Source organism: Aspergillus versicolor (genome assembly GCF_001890125.1).
Source record: "Aspergillus versicolor CBS 583.65 unplaced genomic scaffold ASPVEscaffold_5, whole genome shotgun sequence".
NCBI classification, from domain to species: Eukaryota; Fungi; Ascomycota; class Eurotiomycetes; order Eurotiales; family Aspergillaceae; genus Aspergillus; species Aspergillus versicolor.
The window spans coordinates 957,027-979,011 of record NW_024467528.1 but is presented as its reverse complement, the minus strand read 5'-3'; the positions used below and the strand labels follow the sequence as shown (position 1 = coordinate 979,011).

The 21,985-nt window shown below is 50.8% G+C and overlaps 10 protein-coding genes across 10 annotated transcripts; 6 read left to right on the top strand and 4 right to left on the bottom strand.

Annotated features, from left to right (window-relative positions):
• Window positions 1-436: 436 nt before the first annotated feature.
• ASPVEDRAFT_83920 (uncharacterized protein) lies at window positions 437-1,638 on the bottom strand (the record flags this gene model as incomplete). The annotated part of the gene is made up of 4 exons (XM_040817465.1): window positions 437-1,126; window positions 1,210-1,308; window positions 1,388-1,437; window positions 1,521-1,638. The coding sequence occupies 4 exons, from the start codon at window positions 1,636-1,638 to the stop codon at window positions 437-439; spliced, it is 957 nt and encodes a 318-aa protein (XP_040668177.1).
• Window positions 1,639-2,498: 860 nt separating this feature from the next.
• ASPVEDRAFT_41905 (uncharacterized protein) lies at window positions 2,499-5,004 on the bottom strand. The gene is made up of 5 exons (XM_040812459.1): window positions 4,821-5,004; window positions 4,699-4,730; window positions 4,517-4,596; window positions 4,369-4,450; window positions 2,499-4,300 (listed from the first exon to the last, which is right to left on the bottom strand). Exons 1-5 carry the CDS (start codon window positions 4,900-4,902, stop codon window positions 2,945-2,947), a joined length of 1,632 nt encoding a protein of 543 aa, XP_040668176.1. The 5' UTR covers window positions 4,903-5,004; the 3' UTR covers window positions 2,499-2,944.
• Window positions 5,005-5,531: 527 nt separating this feature from the next.
• On the bottom strand, window positions 5,532-10,861 carry ASPVEDRAFT_131329 (putative Ras GTPase activating protein; the record flags this gene model as incomplete). Its single annotated transcript, XM_040806805.1, has 3 exons — window positions 5,532-6,421; window positions 6,477-6,755; window positions 6,811-10,861. 3 exons carry the CDS (start codon window positions 10,859-10,861, stop codon window positions 5,532-5,534), a joined length of 5,220 nt encoding a protein of 1,739 aa, XP_040668175.1.
• A 525-nt stretch (window positions 10,862-11,386) lies between these two features.
• ASPVEDRAFT_41902 (DUF952 domain-containing protein) lies at window positions 11,387-12,651 on the top strand (the record flags this gene model as incomplete). The annotated part of the gene is made up of 1 exon (XM_040812457.1): window positions 11,387-12,651. A coding segment is annotated over exon 1 (331 nt), but the record flags the coding sequence as incomplete, so codon positions are not given.
• Window positions 12,075-12,634, top strand: ASPVEDRAFT_41903 (uncharacterized protein). The gene has a single exon (XM_040812458.1). It carries the CDS (start codon window positions 12,251-12,253, stop codon window positions 12,419-12,421), a length of 171 nt encoding a protein of 56 aa, XP_040668174.1. The 5' UTR covers window positions 12,075-12,250; the 3' UTR covers window positions 12,422-12,634.
• A 237-nt stretch (window positions 12,652-12,888) lies between the features above and the next one.
• ASPVEDRAFT_672286 (putative IMP dehydrogenase) lies at window positions 12,889-15,163 on the top strand. Its single transcript, XM_040815937.1, has 3 exons — window positions 12,889-13,305; window positions 13,360-13,668; window positions 13,868-15,163. Exons 1-3 carry the CDS (start codon window positions 13,116-13,118, stop codon window positions 15,007-15,009), a joined length of 1,641 nt encoding a protein of 546 aa, XP_040668172.1. The 5' UTR covers window positions 12,889-13,115; the 3' UTR covers window positions 15,010-15,163.
• Window positions 15,164-15,316: 153 nt separating this feature from the next.
• On the bottom strand, window positions 15,317-16,891 carry ASPVEDRAFT_151062 (uncharacterized protein; the record flags this gene model as incomplete). Its single annotated transcript, XM_040808257.1, has 2 exons — window positions 16,509-16,891; window positions 15,317-16,455 (listed from the first exon to the last, which is right to left on the bottom strand). Exons 1-2 carry the CDS (start codon window positions 16,609-16,611, stop codon window positions 15,317-15,319), a joined length of 1,242 nt encoding a protein of 413 aa, XP_040668171.1. The 5' UTR covers window positions 16,612-16,891.
• A 225-nt stretch (window positions 16,892-17,116) lies between these two features.
• On the top strand, window positions 17,117-17,737 carry ASPVEDRAFT_193129 (MAPEG family protein; the record flags this gene model as incomplete). The annotated part of the gene is made up of 3 exons (XM_040809133.1): window positions 17,117-17,247; window positions 17,335-17,458; window positions 17,528-17,737. The coding sequence occupies 3 exons, from the start codon at window positions 17,117-17,119 to the stop codon at window positions 17,735-17,737; spliced, it is 465 nt and encodes a 154-aa protein (XP_040668170.1).
• A 2,114-nt stretch (window positions 17,738-19,851) lies between these two features.
• Window positions 19,852-20,992, top strand: ASPVEDRAFT_83913 (NUDIX hydrolase; the record flags this gene model as incomplete). Its single annotated transcript, XM_040817464.1, has 3 exons — window positions 19,852-19,901; window positions 19,981-20,333; window positions 20,394-20,992. 3 exons carry the CDS (start codon window positions 19,852-19,854, stop codon window positions 20,990-20,992), a joined length of 1,002 nt encoding a protein of 333 aa, XP_040668169.1.
• A 344-nt stretch (window positions 20,993-21,336) lies between these two features.
• On the top strand, window positions 21,337-21,868 carry rps21 (40S ribosomal protein eS21; the record flags this gene model as incomplete). Its single annotated transcript, XM_040814747.1, has 2 exons — window positions 21,337-21,368; window positions 21,634-21,868. The coding sequence occupies 2 exons, from the start codon at window positions 21,337-21,339 to the stop codon at window positions 21,866-21,868; spliced, it is 267 nt and encodes an 88-aa protein (XP_040668168.1).
• Between the last annotated feature and the right edge of the window lie 117 nt (window positions 21,869-21,985).

Genomic DNA, 21,985 nt, shown 5'->3' with positions numbered 1-21,985 from the left:
TGACCGTGACTTATTGTTGGTCAGCATGATTTCTTTGATCTTATCCGAGAGTTCCCCGGTTGGAACTCGAGACTGTCGAGATACCTGCATACATGATAGAAATGGTCATGGCTGGAAAGGCCGCCATGACTTGACTTGGAGGGAGGGTGGCATATCATATCATACTTACTTTATTGTCTAAAAGCCGCAGTGCCAGCCTGCGGTTGCGCAACGCTTGTTACGAGGGTGATGTGAGTGAGATTGTACATATTTTATATCATTTGGAGTACTGTTCAGCGCCAGCGTCGGGAGGTCATCAATATATCAACCATACCATATCAATATTAAACATTAGAAGCCAAGATCGTTCGTCATTTCATTAGGGGTATATAAGAAAGAAAATAAACAGCAATTAAGAAACAAAGCCGAGCAGCGAGAAACACCCACCCCAACCGACTTAATCCCGTCTTACTCCGGGTTCCCCGTCACGTTTGTCCGCATTCTCTTCAGGGACAGGCATCTCTGCAACCGCCAAAGACCCAGGCAGCTCCGCCAACCTTGTCGCTTCGGCCTGCTTCGTTTCAGCCGCCAGCACCGCGGCCTTCTCGTCCAAGTTCGCCGTCGTCGCTGTCGCCGGCGTCTCCATCTCATGCAGTGCGCGCCCCGACGCATCCAGCTCAAGCTTCTCTCTCGACGCCAGCATCGCCGCCTCTACGCCAGGACTCTCAGGACCAGTCGTCGTCGTCGTCGTTGCAGTCCTCTCAACCGCCTCACCTCCTTGCCCCCCACCACCCTCTCGCTTAGCAGCCTCCGCTTCCTGCACTTCCTCCGCCGCTGCCGCCGCTGCCCTCTTCGACCTCCGTCTCCGTAAGAAGAAAAACACCAGGAAAATTATACTCGTCACCGCGACGGCACCCACAATCCCGCCTGCTATTCCGCCCTTCTGAGATGCTGAGAGTCCGCCGCCGCCGCCGCCATTACCACCAGAAGGCGTGGACGAGGCCGTGTCAGTCGGTACTTCTGATGTCGATGTCGATGTCTGCGTCGAACTACTCGTAGGTGAATTCGTGGATGATGTTGAGTTATTGAGCTTATCCCACTCTACGCAGCAGACGACGTAGTTTGGACCTGGGCAGGGGTAGTGGTCCTTTTCGGGGCGGGTTAGTTAGGTATCAAATGGGTAGGTGACTAGTCTTATCATTGCAGGGATTGGAAGTATAGTATACATACCGGGGTCCCGGGAACCCACTCGCCGGCGCAAGTCTGGTTATCGGTATTCTTGCACCATCCGCTCCCGCGGTTTGAATTGCACTCGCGGTTGAGACAGCACTGATGGGTACGTATTGCTGTTAGTTGATGTTGTCAAGGAAGAGGACGGGGAGATAGGAAGCGTGGGCTGTGTATGTACCTCATCGCCGGGTGTATCCTGACATTGGTTGGCGTAGACCAATCCTTTGCCTAAAGGAGTTGGATTTGCATTAGTATGGAGCGGATTGACTTCAAATGCGATATAAACAATAAAAAGAATGTTGAAAGCATACATCTTGAGCCAGCTAAGCACTCTCCAGCTCCCACGCCGCCGCCGCCACAATCGCTGGACTGGCGACGGTTGATGGTGAAGGGCGCGTCGAAGGAGTCGACGGGATTAAAAAGGCGCATTATAGAATGAGAAAGTTATTTTGATGGATTTTTTGGTAAATCAAGTCAAACGGTTTGAGTTGGGTATTGAAGGAGGTATATATCCTGGCGCAGTCTGCAGCGCCCATCTCGTGAACGAGGGATCAACGGCCGCCCATCCTCGCTCTCGACCCCGACACATTTGGGAAAGGATTTCTGCTGCTGCAGCAGGATGCCCAGACAACTACCAATCAAGCCCGCCAAAGGGCGAAATGTTGCAGATCGTGGCCCGCTTGACAGGGAAAATACGAGGTCTTGGCCCTCTGGGCTGGTGCCACTGGAGCTTCTGCAAACGTGCGGCTGAGTGGTGACCTGGAGGTGACTTGAAGGTTTCAATCGGCAAAGTTGTTGCCTGTTCTGGCCACAGAAGAGCCTACGCTTGAGAAGTTTCGGTACTGGTGCACCTCGATTTGCAGGAGGGACTTGGGGGAGCTGGGCGTGAGACTCCAGCAAAGCCAAGGAACAGGCACAGGATTAAAAGATCAAGGGGGGAGGGAAATTTGAGGATCAGCGCGGAAATTTCTCGGCGTCATTTCACACGATTAAAACAGTGGAATATAAGCACCAGGAATGTGAGACATTTGACATGTCAAGTCCAGTGTTGGTTTCTGCGTGTCCAGCATGGTGGGACAACGCGAGGCTCAACCCCAGACAGTCGATGCCTGTCAAGAGGGCTGAAGCCCCCGCGGAGACTTGATCTATAAATCGGCAATTAAGCAGGCCTGATCCATGTGCTGAGGCTACTATAACTGTCACACCAGCCTGTTGTACCAGCAGATTGGGTAGACTCTGCAAATGGCGCCTATGGCTTGTGGGCAGGCAGAATATACAGAAGCTGAGTATATAGGAGGGAATGTTTTATTTACTGCCGAGCAAGTGAAACCAGTCACCAGTCACCCTGAAGTACTTGGACATGATAGGAGGATAGTTAGTTAGTTGAGGAATAGAGAAGTGAAAGATTTTGGTTCACCGGGAATTTACGTGCCGGCGTATCGAGATCGCTAAGTCCGAGATAAACAGTAGCAAAATAAACAGTGCGGCACTGAGGAAGGCGAAACAGGGCTGAAATCAACATATAGAAGTCCAGGAGCTTGGGAATGACAGTGTCCGCAGCATCGTTGATTGAGAAAATAGACGAGCGAGTTTTATTTCCAGCAACATACTCACAAAGAATCAAAAATTTTGCACAACAAAGTAGCATTGCCCAATAATCCGCAGAATGCGAGTTTAGAAAAGAAAACTAGATGGGGAAAGAAAGAGGGAAAAAAAGAAAAAAAAAAAAAAACATCTACCCCAACAAGTCATCCAGCCCGGAGCTCCCTGTTTTCGGTGCTTGCTGCGATGACTGTTGGGAGGGCGCTGGGGAGGAAAGCCCAGAGGACGGCGCACCCCAGATACCTGCGCTTGCCTTCTCCTTCGCCATGCTTGCCAAGTTCGGCCCTTTGCTGGCGTTGGATGAGGATTTCTGAATTCCTGCACTGGCGCTGGCTGTCGACCACAGGGATCCAAATGCATCGCCGGAAGGCTTTGATGCCGCAGGCTTGCTTCCTGCGGATGGGGTGGCAGGGCTAGTGGCAGATGAGAAAGATGAAGTGGATGGCATTGCTGGTCGGTGGCCTAAAGACGGTGCTTGCTGGGTGGCAACAGAGGTGAAGTAGTTGGGGGTTGCCGCCTGGTACCCAGAAGGTTTGGACTGCGCGGCGGGCTGCGCGGCAGGCCTCGAGGTTTGAGTAGAAAGGGTAGGGGATGTGAATCCACTCGAGGTTGGTGTTGGTGTCATAGAAGTGAATCCAACAATGCCATCCAAGTTGGACCCTTGTGTTCCCGACACGGGCCGTGGGGCAGCAAACTGCGTGGTGGAATTCGTGCTGACGGTTGAAGCAGGTGGTGGGATACCAAATGTATTGGATGAGGGAGCTGCCTGGGGGGCTGACTGGAAATCATCGAAGTCATCGTCATCATCGGCCGGCGCAGGGTCGAGCATATTAAGGCCATTGCTGCTTGCGGGCTGCTTCCCGGCGGCAACGGAGGAGCTAGTTTGTGCAGGGGCCGGTGCGGCAGCGGTGGGTTCATCATCGAGGATATCGAGTAGGTCTGGCTCAGGCGCCTTCGGGACCTCGGGTTTCTTGGCTTCCCGTTGGGCACGGGGAGGGCTGGTGGCACGTCTCCGGGCAGGAGCAGCGTCCGCCTCATCGTACTCGTCATATTCGTCAAATCGATTGGAGCGTCGTCCGGAATCTTCAAAGTCCCCGGTTGCGCCTCCAAAGCCACCGCCGTCCCCGTAGACACCTCCGCTATATCCGCCAAAGGAGAGGCTCTCGCTGCCGAAGCCTCCATAGCGACTCCCCCCCGAGCTTCCGATCCCGCCGCCGATTCCACCTCCAACTCCGGCTCCGCCCTCAAATCCACGGAATTTGTTGCGATTAGCCCTAGCCTTCTTTCTTTCGGCACGGATCATTTCGACGTCACCAAGCAGCTTGACCAACTCCTGCGCACGGTTTCGCACGTTGATTCCCTGATCCTTGCCATTCGGGTCGATGTAATGGAATTGGCGGAGCATGCGGATGAGGGACAGGTGGGATCTGGCATCGTCGACAACACGCTCCGATCCGTTCTTAATGAGGAATTCGAGAAGTTGGAGACCCTGTAGTTCGAGAAGCAGACGTCGTCAGCCAATGTTGGGGGAAGCGGTCCTATCTGGGTGGTCTATACCTTATAGATTTGCCGCCATTCTTCTGATGTCTTGTCCGTAAATCGCTTGTAGATCATAGGCATGATCTCGTTAAGTAGTTGGCTATCAACAAGTCATACAAGGTCAGTAAAAGTCCAGTTGCGACACAATCCAAAGAAGCCAACTGACTAGTGATGAGTCCCAGTAGCAATTTCCTGCATCAGCGTTGTGGAGGCACCCCAAGGCTCATTATTTGTAGCTTCTCGGACCTAGCAGGTATGAGTGACGGATACCATAACAGTGGCACCCCACAGTCAGGGCGCGGAGTGTTGCCGACATCGCGAATGGGGACGGTCGGGAGGATGACGAACCTTGGACTCCATCTCAGTGTAATTCATGACGGCTGCGGACTGTTAGTACATAATTAAAGCTCCAAAATACAGAAACTAAAGTTTGGGGTTATTGAGGCATCGTGCTGAGGGCCGGTGCTTACCATTCTGGACCTTGCGCACTCCCGCCTTGAGATCGTACAAGGTCAGGTTGCTGACCTGGCTTTTGAGATTATCGAAATCCATGGTGCGCCGATTGGGAGGAGCGAAGTTTGGCGCACACGATCAGTTTGAAAAAAACAGGGGAGGCCGAGCCTAGGAGAGAACAATTGAAGCTCGAGGACAGAGGGCGCCTTGCAAGAGAGAATCAAGTTCCAGCTGGCCACCCCGTCCGCCGTCGGGCCCCAAGACGTCACGTGGCACCCCTGACGCCCCAGCTACGGCAACGAGGCAAATCTACAAATTCACGTTTACAGTTTCTCTTGGGTTAACATTATAATATGCCATTTAGTTGTTACATACACACATAAGTAAATGTTTCGTTCAAATCATCACAGAGAAGGTAATCGTGTAGGTAGTCTCACTGCACCGACTTTATGACCAGCACGTAGAGAATGAAGTCACAAGGGAACCATCGCTAACAGGTTCAAAAAGCAAAGTAAAAAAGTAGGGAGAAAATAATAAGATTTGCCCCGAGCTTGTCTAATGCAAGCCACATGTGGGTGCTTTGGGGGTTTGAAACATACCATGAAGGGAAGCGGGGATATCATGAGGAAAGACAATGCAAGAACATGTAGGGAGTATTTATCATGCGTTTGAAGGACAAGGAACTCCCCCCAAAAAGAAACAACCGAAACACCCTGAGCCTGAGGTAACTATTCATTATAGAATTTCCTCATAATTAGATGCAGGAACAGATTGACGTTGACCCGCAGGGCTCCGTCAAAGAAGTCGAGGAACTGCATATTGTTGAATTGAGCTTGTAGGAGGTCATCCAAGGGAACCTGGGCATTGGCTCCGGGGACCATCATAGGACCGCTGCTTCCATCAAGCGTGAAGACGCCGACCTCATTACTCGAAATGGTCAGGTCAACGCGATCCCACTGCCGTTCTGTATAGCCCTTCCAATAAACCAGGACTCCTTTGTCCGCGAGATTTCGGGCCGAATATTTGTATGATCCGAACTTGAATACCTTGCCAGTTTTTTGAAGCTCGCGTTGGTGATCCCATTGCTTAGTGAAAGGCATGAGGAACCTCTTCTTGCCTTTTTTGCTTTGCAGTGTCACCATTGCCTGCTCAATATAATCGTTATATGTCTTGAGCTGCTGGTCCAACCAAACAGCTTGACCGTTGAGACGGTTAAGGGTCATATGTGCACTTTCCAATTCTCGCTGGCGTTGGATTCTGCGGCGATGCTTCGTTCGGATATCGATGGCGATGGCATTAAGAAGATCTTGGTAGTGGTTGTTGCGGCGGATCTTTCCTGCTCGTTCAAGTTGTAAGATGTTTTCCAGGGCCGTTCGCTTCAACTCTGAATAGCTCATGGAGGCGATATCAACTAGGCTATTTGCTTCGGAGTATGCGCTTCGGTCGGTGTTATGGGCACTCAACTCATCACGCACGAGTGTCATCCATTTTCCTTCGTCTTCCTCGGTAGGCGGCGTCACCATAATCTCCAAAAGGTTGGCTCCAGACTGTACCCGAATGATATAGAGCACGCATCTCTTGGTCTCCATGAACAAAGCCTTGACATCAGCGTCCGGGTCTAAGTAGACTTGTCAGTATACAATACAGATGTATTATGATCGATTGCGCCTCACCTTCGGTTTGCGCGAGCTTTGGGATCAATGTCAAATTAATTTCAGAAGAGTTGACGCTCATCAGTTCGCTCTCGTTTGACTTGACGTTCCCTAGGTCGCGGACCACCTCTTTCAAAAAGTCGTCCGGATTGGGGCAGATGTAGTGGATGTTGGAAGCCACCAGGTGGTGGATAGAAAATATATCAGACATTTTGATGTATAAGGTTGGCTTTGTTTTGGCGTAAAGGTCGTTGAACTCATCAATGTCAAAGTATGTTTCGGCATCCTGGACGGTGATCACTGTTGCATATCTATTAGCCTCACATTCAGCCATTCCTCAGAATTAAATACTTACATTCACCCCAAATGTCCCCCAGCCGTTGAATGCACTCCGCAATGTAGGTGTTCAAAGGCTGAAGATATACATTCTCTGCACCAAAAAGTCGCCCAGATGAAGCTTGAGCGATGACTTTTGCAATCTCCGACAAGTTCCGCTTTTGCTCTTGCGTCAAGCCCCTGTCCACCACTCCGAACTTCTCTGGTTCCATGATTGCGGGCTGGAAATAATTTTTCCACACCCAATGACCAACCGTTTGAAGGATGTACCCTGGGTCTTCGTTGGAGAACCGAGAGAGTAGACTTTCGTACATGTCTTTGGCAATGTAACGGATACCGAAGGGCATGCGATACAGAAGCTCTTCCAGCGCAGCGAAGAATTGATCTGCAATGTCTCGCAAATCCTGAAGATGTTGGATGAAAGTCGCCCTTGTTTCGGGGTCTCGGATGGCCTCTTCTCTCGGAATATCAAGCGGACGTCGACTGCGCTGTCCAGTCCTGAGCTCCTCATTATTGATAGCGGAACGGTAGATATTTATCGGATCGCTTTCCAGGTCCAACTCGGAGTTTTCGACAATGTTTTCTTTTACTGCCGTGCTGAGGACATCTCGCATGAATTTCCGGTCACGAGGAGATTTGATATATGATGCAAAAAGCTTGTTCCAGAAGGAGCTGCAGCGCAAATACTCGTGGATTGAAGTGAAGCTCTCGACCTCCTCTCGAGCTGAACGAGCTAGCAACTTGATGAGGTAGTACTCCTCACGCCTTTTCTGAGAATACCCGAAGAGACCCATCATCAAGTGCCGTATCCTCTCGTACTCTTTTTCAGGGGTGTTTACTTCACGGAGACGTCGGAAAAGCTTGGCGAGGTACTGAGATTGCGTCTGAAGGAGGAAGAAGAACACTTGATAGTATTCTAATTTCCTCCGCGAAGTTTTGTTCAGAGCCTTGAGATCGAATGGGTCCTTCGAGGAGATCTCTGTATTGGAAAGCAGGTTCCCAACGTGGCCGCCGAAGTGCTTCTGGTGTTTGACAACCTCATCCAGCGTGATTTTGTTCTTCACCAGAAGAGCAATCTTGATATCAAGCTGACTGATGTACTGTTCCGCCATTTCGTTTTGCCGGACTTGCTGGACCACCAACTTCCTGGTGCGATCGGATTCGATTTCTTCATCAAAGTCGAACTCGCTGTCGTTTAGAAGGTGTACGAATCCTTTTACCGTTCCCACAGGTGGGTTTTTGCCGCTAGTAAGACTCTTGTATGCCTGACCTTGGATTCGGCCCCGCACAAAGCTTTGCGCCTTGACCACTTTCTCCATGTTCTCCTGGTAGTAACGGCGCTTTTCTTCAAATTTCGCCCGGACGACGTGTCCTCTGATTCGGGACTGGAAATCGGCGATGATGTCTTCTTCGGCTGCAAGCTCAGCGAGGGTTTGACCGACATCTACTCGGACGATCATGGCTCTGATATGCGCTTGTAATTCGCTGATCTCATAGTCACAATCGTCCAGCTGCTCTAGAATACCTCCAACGTGGATCCGTAGAACAGCTGCGCGGGCGAGTGCTTGGAGCTCCACGATGGCGGGTTCTTCCTGTTGCAGCATTGACCGATCCTCTTCTAGGCGCATCCTTAGGATGACACCGCGGGCCATCGATTGAACCTCCAAAACAGAGGTGCTCTCTTTTGCGAGAGCTTCCCTTTGGGACTCCAAGAAGGACCGCAAGGCATTAGCACGGGCAGTGCTTTGGATGTCAATCAATGAAGAACAATGTTGAGCCAGCGCCTCTCGTGTAGTCGCAATGTCTTTTCGCAGAGAACCGCCACGGACCATAGACTGAAGGTTAATAAAGCCCTGCACCTCCTTAGCAAGCGACGCGTTCAATGCCGACTGCGATTTTCTGGCGGCTGCAGCACGGGCGTATGCTTGGATAGATACTATCGACCTAGTTTCGGCACCGAGAGACGAAAGCGTCTGGGTGATATTTTGACGAAGCAGCATTCCTCGAATTGCCGCTTGAACGATGTCTGCACTTTCCTCGGTCTGCGCAATCTGCTCTGACTGAGCGCTCATGCGGCTACGCAGCAACGCACCGCGAATTGCTGCCTGTAATCCTTGAACCTTTTCCTCCGCACACTGGGTCTCCTCGTACTGCTTTGAGACCTGTGAACGCTGTAAAGCTCCACGGATGGCAGCCTGCAGCAACTGGACATGTCCCTCTGCGTCTGAGATGTCATCGTAAAGATCGCAGACGGCTTTACGTTGGAGAGCACCCCTGACAGCAGCTTGGATTTGTTTAATTCCCGATTCCTGTCTCAACAGCTGAATTCGGAGATAGTCTGCTTGAACTCTAGCTTTAGATCCCCGGATTGCACTTTGAAACTGGAGAATGTTTTTCTCGAGGGCCTTGTAATTTTGCTTAGTATCCCTTTGGCGATGTCGCACGATGAACCCGCGGCAATTTGCCTGGAGGTTGACGGCAAACCTTCGCATATCGATGCGGTACTGAACGACTTGTCTTGTCCAATCTGCTCGTATCATGGATTGGAGCTCAACAAGAAGCGGCTCAAAGTCCCATAGATCGTTCATCAAGTTGCCCAAGCTTAAGCGTAACATGGCGCCTCGAAGTTGAGCCTGGAAGTCGACAATAGAATCTTCATTCTCGTGTAGTTCTCGTTCGATTCGGTCCTCTTCTGACTCGGGTTCAGGTTCTGGCTCAGCGCCGAAGTTGGCGGCCATGCCAGTAAAGCTTGGCATGCTAACCCCTGCCTTATCGAGGCCTTTCTGGGTCTGTTCTAGTTCATGGTGCTCGAACTGCAGTTGACCAACAAGGTTACCCATTCGGAAGTCAACTAGACCGTTCTTGAATAATAGCCATGACAGCGCATGGATGCAGTGTATCACTTTGGGGATATTTTTTTTCTCGTACAAGTCGATAAGCTCAAACCGGAAGAGCTCCGGTAACTCCACCTCGTCGAGAAATCTGAAGAACAAGGCTATATTGTCAGAGTGCCGGTACTGCAATTTCGGATTCCGAAAAATTCGCAAGGGTCGATTGGGGTACATTGATTGTACGATTTCAGCTAGGGTAACACCATCACGCAGGGCCTCTTCAAGTTGTACGATCGGTGGAATTTGTTGTTGGATAATCTCTTCAATCCACTCTTTGGCTTCTCCGATATGGCAAAGGTACTCGTAAGCCTGCAAGAATTGTCGCTGTGCGTCCATCCAATGCCCAGCTGTCCACGCTGATGTGGTCGGTCGTTGAGGAGTTCTTGGGCCATGATTGGCAGCTACTGAGTCAGACCTCTTCAGTCGCCGTCGTCCTTGAAGTCCCACAACTGAAGGTGTGAAAGTATCAATAGAGAATTCCTCTGTGGCACCAGACTTTGCAAACTTCGACAAGGCGCGAAGGTGACCCGTGGATGATTTTTGGAACGTCTCCAGTTCTGGAGCCGAGAGAGCGGCTGTTAATTGGGGTGGATGAGGACTGGAAACGCTATGGGAGTGGTTCGCTCTAACGTGGGACCTCGCGTGAGGGGACTCAGGATGAGGCGAGCTAGGCTTTGGGGAAGTCATCACGTTGGGAGAGCCTCTTTCCTTGAAGGGTTCAATGTCCTGGTTATGGCCATAGCTGGTTTCGGGAGTTTGTGGGCGATTCTCCTTCCAATACTGCGGATTGTCGACCGTTTGACTCCTGGAGTGGCGAAATGAAACATGCTTGTTTGCTGGAGGAGAAGAGTTCGGAGCTTGGGTGAGCGGCCGCAGCGAACGGCGAATATCTTTGTATGTTGCGCCTGCGTTGGACCATTCCGGCGCACCTCCACCCATATTTTGGTGCATCGCTGTTGTGTTTACCTCGCTTTTGCCGCGCTTATGCCCAAGGCCAGTGGCCGAACCGATGGACGCGTTTGAGGAGACAGTGCTGGTGCGACTGGGGGCAAAAGAACTCGAGGAGACAGAATAGATTGACGAATTTGTTGAAGCCGTCGAGTCATGGCGGAGGGGACTCGAAGTTTGTGTCGGAAGATCGGTTTGCGCACGGCGAAGCGACGCTGTGTGCATGGACATCACTGGTACCGTCCCGAGAACAGGAATGCGACGAGAATCAGAAGAAAGGGATGATTGGCTTCAGTAGGCCGCATGCCTCCTTCACGAAGCGAAGCTGTCGATGGGCGGAATGGGTGCGACAGCGATTGGGTTGTGCGGTTTCTTGGACGGAATGCGCATTCAAGGGAGAAGCTGCATAGCACCCAGGTAGCGGGAGGATCGGTTGATATAGAAACGGGTTGTCTCCGTCCCGCAGAGGTCCAGATTCTCGGCACAGAGGCAAGAGAGAGGGAGAAAGAAAAGACAAAGACAAAAGAAAAATAGAAGGAAAAAAAAGTCGTTTATTTTATTGTCGACTGAGAAATTCGTCAAGGTCAAGACAGGACGAGAGAGAAAGCATCGCAAGTGGGAGGGGAAGGACGAGATCGGGAGGAAAGCAAGTTCCCAGCCTCCCACAAACAAATCTCCCGATCGGGTATGGTGGCTGGTTATCGTCACGCTTATCGCCGACCAGCCACACAAGCGCCAAACTCCAAGGCTGATCTCCAAAGCTCGAGCTTTCTGACAATTGAATCATCGTCCAATTCTTGCAGCTGAGGGCAAACAATAAGAAGATGCCAGTGTCCTCACGTTCTTCGGAAAATGTTTCGTATTTCGCGAGTTTCGGCGTCCAGATCGAACAATAGGACCCCTTGCGTCGATCTGGCGTTACTTTTTCCGTCGTGCAGCCCAAAACGACGGGGAAAGGTTGAGGAATCATCTCAAATGGCCATGAATACTGTCTGGTCCCTGTCCCACAGTCAATAAATTGTTTTGGCTTTATCCCGAGATAAGATGATGTGGATCGATCTCCTGGTTCAAGCCTCAAGCACTTCGTCTGGGAATAAGGAAGGCTTGGCAGCAATTCATCTCGTCATTCTTACTTAGTTGCTGTCTCCAAGTTTCCCCTCTTACAAGAATCATATCCAGACGTTGAATATTTAACTTTCCCACCGTCATCAGAATGAGCGCAGCCGAACCATCCTACTTATATAAACTTATCCCATCTACCGCCCCTGTGCGGGAGCCTCTTCCGGATCAGCTCCCGGTCAGTGAAATCGACCTGAAGTCTGGGTTTGTGCACCTTTCAACAGCGCTTCAAGTGCCCAACACTTTGAAAATCTTCTTCAAAGATGAACCTCTCGTTTATGTGCTGAGGATCCCGTATGGCCGCGTAGCACGGGACATCCGTTTTGAAGACCCCGAAGGTCGTGTTTGTGGGCCGCGGCCAGAAGAGGGCTTATTTCCTGTAAGCCTGGGAAATGCGGCTTCGATTACATCAAAAATTAACCTAGCCTAGCATCTTTACAATGGTCTCAAGTTGGGTAAGGATGAAGTGGAAAGTATGAGCGTATGGACCAACGAGGAAGGATGGGACAAGCCGCTTGCTGCAGCAAAGCCATGGCTCAGGTACTGAGGATGGCCTTGTTTCTGCTGATGTCGTTCAGTTTATGTCGTGACGGCCGTGGCCGTTGTCATGGCCTCCTTTGTATCGTTGCTTCAGCTTATCCAGTATTTAGCATCCTCAGTGTTTCGGTTTAAAGTGACCCAATATGAATTGGAAATACATCCGTGGAATGACAGGCTCCCGTGTACCTCTCTCAATATTTCTTCTGGGGCCTTACACAAAGACACTCATGTCGCACTATGCATTCTGCTGACAGTATACTTAAATTTGCGCCCCTGTGCCTGTGGACCTCGTGCCTCGGAACAGCGACGGAAAACAGCTCGTCTCCAGACCTTTACCACCCCATATAACTGTTTTGTATGAAGATAAATGGCCCTGTTACACATGCTTGGTAAGCTGACCTGCCACTGCCAGTCCAGCAGAATCTCGAGGACCCGACGTTTTAGGTGCCTTCCAGTTCCACTAGTTACCAGTGCTGCCACCCAAATCTTCGGCGGGGTTCGACTGGCTGATTCGTCATCAAGCTCCCCTCTCTCACCGCCTTGAAAAATTTCAACTGCTGGCCAATGAAACAGGTGAATTCGATCCGCAACACTGCTTTTGGTATGGCTGAATTGCAGTAGCTTGTGCGGCAACGGAGTTCAGAGGCAGTATTTCTCCTCGAAATTTTTCTTCTCTTTTTCTTTCTTCTTTCTTTTCTTTGGGAAAGGAAGACCTTCTCCATCAACAGAACGTTTCTATCGTCGATCTGTTGATTAATATCTCATCTTTTTCTTTTTACCCATCTACGTGTTTTGATAGAGACCGTAGATTTCCCTCTTTCCAAAAATGCCTATTGCCAACGGTGACTCACTGGGACGGGCCATGCAGGCCGAGTTCCAGGACTACACAAAGGCCCTGGAGGTCCTGGAAAAGGACTATACCACCCGCGACGGTCTTGATGTTGATACGCTCCTTGACTCCGACAAGCACGGTGCCTTGACCTACAATGACTTCCTTGTTCTGCCGGGATATATCGGTAAGCCACGCGCTGGTCCCTAAACCACGATCAGTGACTGAACTTCATGGCAAGGCTTTCCTGCTTCCGATGTTTCTTTGGACACCCCGGTCACCAAGCGTGTCACATTGAAGGCTCCCCTCCTGTCGTCGCCCATGGACACTGTCACCGAGCACAACATGGCCATTCACATGGCTCTTTTGGGTGGCTTGGGTGTCATCCACCACAACTGCGCTCCAGAAGACCAGGCTGAGATGGTCCGGAAGGTCAAGCGTTACGAGAACGGTTTTATCTTGGACCCGGTTGTTCTCTCTCCCAAGACTACTGTCGGAGAAGCAAAGGACCTGAAGGCCAAGTGGGGTTTCGGCGGTTTCCCAGTTACTGGTAAGTTCTATTTATTCGCAAAATTTCCTTCTCTCATGATGATTTTCCATCTATTTTCTATATAACTTTCGTTCCACCGAAGCGACGAGAGTTGCAATGTAGAGAAACAGATTTTAATCTGACTCTTATTAAACTTGATCACATTCCAAGTTTGCATATCATCAAGCAATATAATAGGCTAACGAGTATTTACTCGCAGATAACGGAACACTCCGCTCGAAGCTCGTGGGTATTGTTACTACTCGCGACATTCAATTCCACCCTAACCTCGATGATTCCGTCACTGCTGTCATGTCTACCGACCTCGTCACAGCTCCTGCTGGTACCACATTGGCTGAGGCTAACGATGTACTCCGTAGCTCCAAGAAGGGAAAGCTGCCGATTGTCGATGAGGGTGGCAACCTCGTCTCCCTTCTCTCCCGGAGCGATCTGATGAAGAACCTCCACTACCCCAATGCTTCTAAGCTGCCTGCCTCCAAGCAGCTGATCTGCGCTGCCTCTATCGGAACACGCGAGGAGGACAAGCACAGACTGAAGCTCCTTGTCGAAGCTGGCCTTGATATTATTATCCTTGATAGCAGTCAAGGTAACAGCAAGTTCCAGATTGAGATGATCAAGTTCGTCAAGCAGACCTACCCTGAAATCGATGTCATCGGTGGAAACGTCGTGACTCGGGACCAGGCCGCCGCTTTGATCGCTGCTGGTGTCGATGGCCTGAGAATTGGCATGGGCAGCGGCAGTGCTTGTATCACACAGGAGGTCATGGCTGTCGGTCGTCCCCAGGCCCTCGCTGTCCGCCGCGTCTCCCACTTTGCCGCCCGCTTCGGTGTTCCCTGTATCGCCGACGGTGGTATCGAGAACGTTGGCCACATCGTTAAGGGTCTCGCCATGGGTGCCTCGACTGTCATGATGGGTGGTCTTCTCGCTGGTACCACCGAGTCTCCCGGTGAATACTTCGTCAGCAACGAGGGTCAGCTTGTCAAGGCCTACCGTGGCATGGGCAGTATCGCCGCCATGGAGGACAAGAAGGCTGCTGGTACCAAGACGGACACCAAAGCCAGCAACGCCGGGACTGCCCGGTACTTTTCCGAGAAGGCTGGTGTCCTCGTCGCGCAGGGTGTCGCTGGTTCGGTTCTCGACCGTGGCTCCGTCACCAAGTTCATCCCCTACCTCGTTGCTGGTGTCCAGCATTCTCTCCAGGAGATCGGCGTTAAGAGCGTCAACGAGCTTCACGAATCTGTGGACAATGGCACCGTCCGGTTTGAAGTCCGCAGCGCTAGTGCCATGGCCGAGGGTAACATCCACGGTCTGCACAGCTACGACAAGAAGCTCTACTCATAAGCGGTAAAAGCTTGAGTATATTGCCATCTTCCGTTTCTTGTTGACGCTTTCCATGATCCTTTCTTGGTATTCTTATCACTCGACGACGTTATGTTATTCGCATGAACTCGAAAAAAAGTACGACATGTGGTTTAGGAGTTAGACGGGGATAAACAAATGATTATTCTTCGGCTAGATTCTCATTTCCTACTATGTAAAAGGTTTCTCGTAGATCTAATACAAAATCTTAAATCTTCTACCCCCATTTCTAGATACCCTAACCTACCCTAACTTACCCTACCATACTTCAATAGTAGTGCCACATTATCTACCCACCAACCCCCATAACCAAACCCCCCTCGCCCCTCCCCTTCCTCGCGCGATCACACTTCTCCACCAACCCACCCTCAAAAGCCCACCACCAGCGCTCAAACACCACCTGCCCGATCTCCCAAGACGCAAGCTCAAACACATCTGCGCCGTGAATCCGGATCCCCTCGCCGCTGTCGTCTTCCATGTCATAGACCAGCCGGACCATCCCGAAGGGGTCCTGGGCGGATTTGGGACGCAGAGGCAGAGGGAGATTGAATATTTGGATCAGTTTGTCGCGCGTGCTGGGCCATGGGAGGATGTCGAGCACGGGGTGGTGTGGGAGGAGGAGCTGGGTGCGGGTTGGGCGGAGGTGTGGTGGGAGGTTGTCTTGGGGAATGGGGTTTGGTGTTGTTGAGGATGATGATGATGACGGTTGTCCAGATGATCTGGGAGAAGATGTGAAAGAAGAGGATGAGGATGTTAGAGAGGGTGGTGATGGATGCTGCTGGCCTTTCTCTGCTGGGTTTTGATAGAAAGGGCTAACTGCGGTATGGTCCCAGAGCATGTGGGCGACGTTGAGACGGACGGCGACTTTCATTGCAGCGTTCAGTAGTTTAAGAGATGGGATCTCAAGTGTGTGATCATCTGGGAAAGTGAAGATGGATGATTCAGATATCTGGAGTTGGTCTGAGAGGTTGTGTGCATTGTCGGGTTCGTAGAGGTTAGAGTCGGGCCAGCTGAAGAGCTGGTTATCGTCAGGGTCGAATCCACTTGGAGTATGGGACAGCGGAGCTTGGGATGCAAAAGGATCGTCATTCATTAAAACTCCCTGTATAGGAAAAACCTGTGAAGGATCCTGCGTCGATAGGAGTGAAAGGAACCCCGGTGATGGTGCCATATCAGGCGCCGGGAGACCGAGATGAGAGACGTCCAGACAATCTTGAATCGCAGAGTCTTCCACAGTCTGGCCAAGCAGTGGCTGAGACAAATCGAAATCGTTGAAATACGTCTTGTCTACGCCATTTTGAAGAGGCAGCTGGTCGGGGGATTCAGATTCTGTCAGAGCCCTTTGGGGATGTGTTGCCTCCACAGCTCCGTCACCCTGTTTCTCTACCTGCGCCTGGAGGGTCTGCAGGCGATCTCTCTTTCGCTTTCCTGTTCTCTCTTAGCTTTAAATGACAATACCGGAGAAAGGATGTGAAACATACGATATCTCCTCTGCGCTAGCACATTCAGCACTCTCTTTCTCTCCGCCGCATCCTCCGTTATGTCAGGGACAGCCAAGTCCCGATTTCCCCGCTTTGGCGGCATTACGCAGAATTCAATGTATTCGAATTAGTATCGCCTGCAGGTTATGCTGGTATATCGCAAGTGGGATGTAAAATTGACCTTGTCGTTGATGGTTGAATGAGAGGGGTAGTGGCCGCAAGAGAACATAACGTTATGCTTCCAGCGGGGCGGATACGAGACCTTCTTATACGCAGTGCAATCGCTGGTGTCATTTCCGGCGCTCGCAAATTATGGTGAGGAAATGCCGAATACGAGATGTCCCTATTTTGTTTCATGTAACCTTAGGCTTACTGCAATACTCCCTGAGTGGTTGGAATGAAGCGATAGTAATAGGCTCGTTATACCAGTCTCGTTATGCAAAACCACAAAAGTGCAGCATATATAAACCCCCAAGCCAGTAGTCAATGTGACAAGAAATCACTCAGCTCAAATCCCAGTGTCTTCCAATAGCTATCTGTCTCATCATCAATAATATTCAATTCGAGTTCCTCCCCAAACCCTAATCAGCCCTAATCAGCCCATCACAATGTCCGCTCCAACTCCAACAAACTACTCAGTCCACTCCATCGTCGCCGCATACGGGGTCGGCCTGATCCCCCACGGCTACTATTTTGTCAAGATGATGGCCAACGCAAACGGCATGGCCAGCAACATTCTGTGTGTACTCTCCCACCTCCTCCTATGTGTCAGCTCCCCGCCTATGTAGCTACTCGCTAACACCAACACCCTCTTTGGCAAATTTAGTCCACGTGAAAACCTGTCCAGTCTCAAAGGCAAAGTCACAGATAAAGTATGGACGCAGCTCGCCAAAGCCCGCGGCGCTCATCTAAACGCCATGGAGAATGTTCCTCTCTTTGCTGTTGCTATGGTACGAGATGAATGACCATCTTCCGGGGGGAGACTACTTACTAACAAAAAGTTCTGTTAATTTATTTAGCTAGCGGGGAATGTTGCCAAGCTCCCCACAAAAGAACTCAATATCCTCTCGCTGGAGTACATAGGTGTGCGGCTTTTGTACATGGCGACGTATATGGGAGCGCGGTCCGAGGCGATCAGTTATGTGCGGACGGGTTTGTGGGCGTGGAGTATCTCGATTCCAATTTTGGCGCTTGTTAAGGCAGGAAATGTTTTCAGTCAGGTTGACTAAATACGTAAATATGGTATTATTTGGTGGGTAATATGGAACCTATTCATTACCGATAGAAGTATAATGAGGTTGAATGAAGTTGAAGCACGACTATATACATCTTCCATGATTTCCCCCATTCCAGAAACAATCCAACCCTTATACCCCACGCCACATAGATTGACAAATGGCCTGATGAAGCAGTGTAGAAGAATACATTAGCAGTGATCCATACACTGAGTGATTTGGGCATGGAAGTTACATGACTCACGTCTTTGAAAAAAAGAACAAGTGTCCCAGGCCCGACCCTGCCACCCTACCAAGGCCTTGGGAGTGTTGAACAAGAAAAGCTAGAAGTCAAGTTAGGTGTCTCCAACTGGGTCTAGCTCCCATGCACGGTGCCGGACAAGTTAGTACCTGGCCTGGCCCGTTGGCCGTCAGTCCCACCGCTTCACCCAGCCCCTATAGCCTCTATAGCCTTTATAAACTCGGGCCCACCCCACTCCAGTATACGACTCAGAGACAGGGACCACAGACTCGGGGATGTAAACAGCACTGTTTACCGTCAATACCAGAGGCAACCCAGAGACAGGTAAGAAAGAAAGTCCACCTACCGCAACTCAACCTCGAAGCTGGATCGCCTGAAAGGCAGCCCCAAATCCAACCAGGAGAGTTTAAGTAGACACTGGTGCTGATTGATAAGTTAGTAAAGGCAGTAAACTGAAGGGCTAGGAACACTCAACTGCCTCTTGAACATCGTCCAAGGAGGGATCAGGTCAGACAAGCACCCCCAGAACGCAGTTATTTGCTGAAACTGAAGACAAACACCCGAGAAAGTAGAACACTGTAGCAATTCCAGGATGGTCAAGCACAAGGGGGGCAAAGAACAACTGCTGCGTCAGTGAAACCAACGAGTAGTCTCTGGAACGCCTTGAGAAACAACACCAGAAAGCGAGGAATGGCAGTGAGTTGGAGAGGGAAAGAAGAAGGGAAGGGACAGGGGAGTGGCAGAGATGATTAAATAGACGAGCTAACAGAGGAAAAGTTTCGGTTGACTCACCGTAGTGGTCAAGCTTTTTTGCGCAAAATATATTGGACGTGATCCTGGAGGACAGCTCCGATTGAGCGAGCATAACTTAGTTCCTGAAATACCATGGCTGGCCCGGGGAGAAGTAACTGTCACTGAGTTTGTTATTTTTAGGCAGGGCACTGAGCAGTTGTGGTTCCTGACCTGCCAGCTGTGAATATCAGAGCAAATCGAGAAACCCATAGGCTGCAAACAAGGAGCTGCAAGTCGAAACAGTGACTGAGTGATGTGAAGTGACTGTAATTATTTGAAGATACGGTATCAATACGTCAAGAATCGCTGCTGGTTGTCCATTTTGGGGTGCTCCTGCCTCACACGGCCACCCTGCCTGGTAGAATTGCCTCTCGACGTATCCATGGTTGGCGCTCCGAGGTACAGGCTTGTTTGTAGTGTATTTAATGGACTGGCTCAGAGCAATAAACTGTATTTAGAGTTTACGCAGAAACTGGTCTATGGTGAACAGTCATTAATATGCGGTTTATGCCCAGAGCCCAGATGAACTTAGGGCTGGCCTGAGGTGGGGATCAATGGGAAGAAGCTTGAGCCACCACTCAAATCAGAGCTTATTCCGACGGAGACCAAGCCTTCTTCAGAGTACAGAATTTCTCTGATCTTAGCTTCAAGTTCATATTCAGACTTTGTTGTCGAGTGATGTTCCATCGGTTAAGCGCGGGGTCGCCCGACCGAGGTTCAACTTCCGCTTCGGTAGCCAGGATCAACCAGCCACCTCTACCACTCGCGGCGATCGAGATCAATCAATGGTTCGTTCTGTTGCTGCTCTCATTGACTGCTAGTTACCTTGCTTCCCTGCTAAAGCGCCTCGGCTGCATCTGCCAAAGCGGACATGAACCCTGGACCCCATGTGTCTCCACGCTCCGCCCGGCTAATTCACCACCACCTGGAGCTTGTCCGAGGCTACACAGGCCTGCGATCATTTACAACTAACCCACGACCAATTTTGTCTGCTTGCTGGACAGTTGTAGCTGGATCCTACTGCTCTAGACCGAGCTCTTCTGTATCTCAATCCCGGTTTGCCTCGTCCCGAAATATGCCTTCCAAGCAGAAGAAGCCGCCGGCTGCTCCCAGGCCCAGCTCGAGGTGAGTTGCCGTATTGCTCTTACCGCGAAACCAAAACCTCCCACTGGTGGTGAGTACAATACCAATTAACGCTGCGCAGTGTGGTTTTGATATCCCCCACGAATGAGATTCTCTTACTTCATCGCGTCAAGACATCTACGTCGTTCGCTTCTGCCCACGTCTTTCCTGGAGGGAACCTTTCACTCCAGGACGGGCGATGCCCACCGCCTGAAGATGTGAAGAGGCATGAAGATGCGTCTTGGTACCGCAATGCCGCTATCCGCGAGCTATTCGAGGAGAGCGGAATTCTTCTCGCCAAGGACCAGAGCTCTGGGAAGATGCTCGCGGTCCGAGAAGAGGAGCGCGACAAGGGCCGCCGGGAGATTCACCAGAAGAAAACGACGTTTTCAGAATGGCTACAGAAGCAAAATACTGCGGCTGTGCCAGATATAGGTTAGATGACATTAGTCAACTTTTCTCGTTGTTATGCCTGCTAATATGGAAAACAAAAAGACAATCTGATTCCCTTCACACGATGGGTCACCCCGCCAAATGTCCCAAAGCGCTACACCACACAGATGTATCTCTACTTTCTACCCCTGCCTCTGGAGTCAGACAAGTCACTGTTAAGTGAGATTCCCGCAGAGGGTGAGCGCGAAGAAATCCAAACTCCAACGAGTGACGGAGGAGTTGAAATCGCTGAGGCGCAATTCTTACCTGCATCGGAATGGCTCCGCCAAGCAGGGCAAGGTGAAATTATTCTGTACCCACCGCAGTTTGTCCTATTGAGTCTGGTATCACAGTTCCTGGATAAGGGAACTCGAACTGCCCCCGCAGAAGAGCTGCAGCAGAGGCGCACTCAACTGATAGAGTTTGCCCATTCCAGCAGCCCCCCGTGGACGGAGAAGTGTATCTCTCCAAAAGTTGGTAAATTTACAGACGATGGACGTGCAATAATGAAATTAGATCATCCCGGCCCGGAGCTACAGGGAACAGAACGTCGGGGAGAGTTTGATCGGGTGGTATTCGTACGGTTTAAGGATGGCAGTTCTCGCGAACTTAGTATGGCCTGGAAAAAAGACGTTTTTCCTGGGAATAAGAGTAACATCTAATATATAACCTATATACACATATACTGTCTATATACTACTAGATAATACGAGTTATCTTCAGCTAGTTGCAGGCTTGATGGTCTACTTATAGTGGTAGTCGACACCCGAAACATCAGGCATGCGTTGCTCTGAATCAGCCACAGTAAAACAACCCAGCCACAGTCCACTCCCCTCACCGCCACAAGCTGGGTCCCACTAGCCCTCGACAAAAATCACATGACCCACACAACCGGCTGCCCGAATTCACGGCAAGCCAAAAGTTCGACACGACCGTTCAGTCCAACCCGCAGCGCACCTCCGTCTATCACCGTTCGTCGTCGACCTCAGACAACACAACCGCCAAAATGGAGAACGAGAAGGGAGAAATCGTCGATCTGTACGTACACCTTTTCCACAATTCCTTGATTTTGTCGGATTTTCAGCACAGCACTGGGACCTGGGACCAAGCGAGGACGGTGGTGGGATATTCGATGGGCGTTTGGATTACCGAATGAATTAATTCAGTTTCTGCGCAACATTTTGACCCGATTACCTGTCCTGGCTTTGGCTCGCCGTCCTTTGGAGGAGAAGAAAAAAAAGCAGATCGAAAACAAGCGAGCAGGCGCAACAAACGAAGCACTAACATTTCTCTTTCCCCCCAGCTACGTCCCCCGCAAGTGCAGCGCCACCAACCGCATCATCAAGGCCAACGACCACGCCTCCGTCCAGATCTCCATCGGCAAGGTTGACGAGAACGGCCGCTACACCGGCGAGAACCAGACCTACGCTCTGTGCGGCTTCATCCGTGCCCGCGGCGAGAGCGACGACTCCTTCAACCGCCTTACCCAGCGCGATGGATACATCCGGAACGTGTGGACTGCCAGCCGTCAGCGGTAAATTCTTTACCGTTTGATAATGGAAAAAGGACGGTGTTGGGGATTGGTGAGTTTTTCCGACGTCCAACACAACGAAGAAGAAATTGTTGAGCGTGAGACTAATGATCGTTCTTCCCCC

Excerpts from the sequence above, each read along its gene's own strand:
- ASPVEDRAFT_41905 (XM_040812459.1), bottom strand. The coding sequence starts at position 4,902 with ATGGATTTCGATAATCTCAAAAGCCAGGTCAGCAACCTGACCTTGTAC. Across the intron at positions 4,731-4,820 it reads AGTGCGCAAGGTCCAGAATG|CCGTCATGAATTACACTGAG; the intron begins GTAAGCACCGGC and ends AACAGTCCGCAG. Across the intron at positions 4,597-4,698 it reads ACACTGAGATGGAGTCCAAG|GTCCGAGAAGCTACAAATAA; the intron begins GTTCGTCATCCT and ends CATACCTGCTAG.
- ASPVEDRAFT_672286 (XM_040815937.1), top strand. The coding sequence starts at position 13,116 with ATGCCTATTGCCAACGGTGACTCACTGGGACGGGCCATGCAGGCCGAG. Across the intron at positions 13,306-13,359 it reads TGTTCTGCCGGGATATATCG|GCTTTCCTGCTTCCGATGTT; the intron begins GTAAGCCACGCG and ends CTTCATGGCAAG. Across the intron at positions 13,669-13,867 it reads CGGCGGTTTCCCAGTTACTG|ATAACGGAACACTCCGCTCG; the intron begins GTAAGTTCTATT and ends ATTTACTCGCAG.
- ASPVEDRAFT_41903 (XM_040812458.1), top strand. The coding sequence starts at position 12,251 with ATGGGACAAGCCGCTTGCTGCAGCAAAGCCATGGCTCAGGTACTGAGG.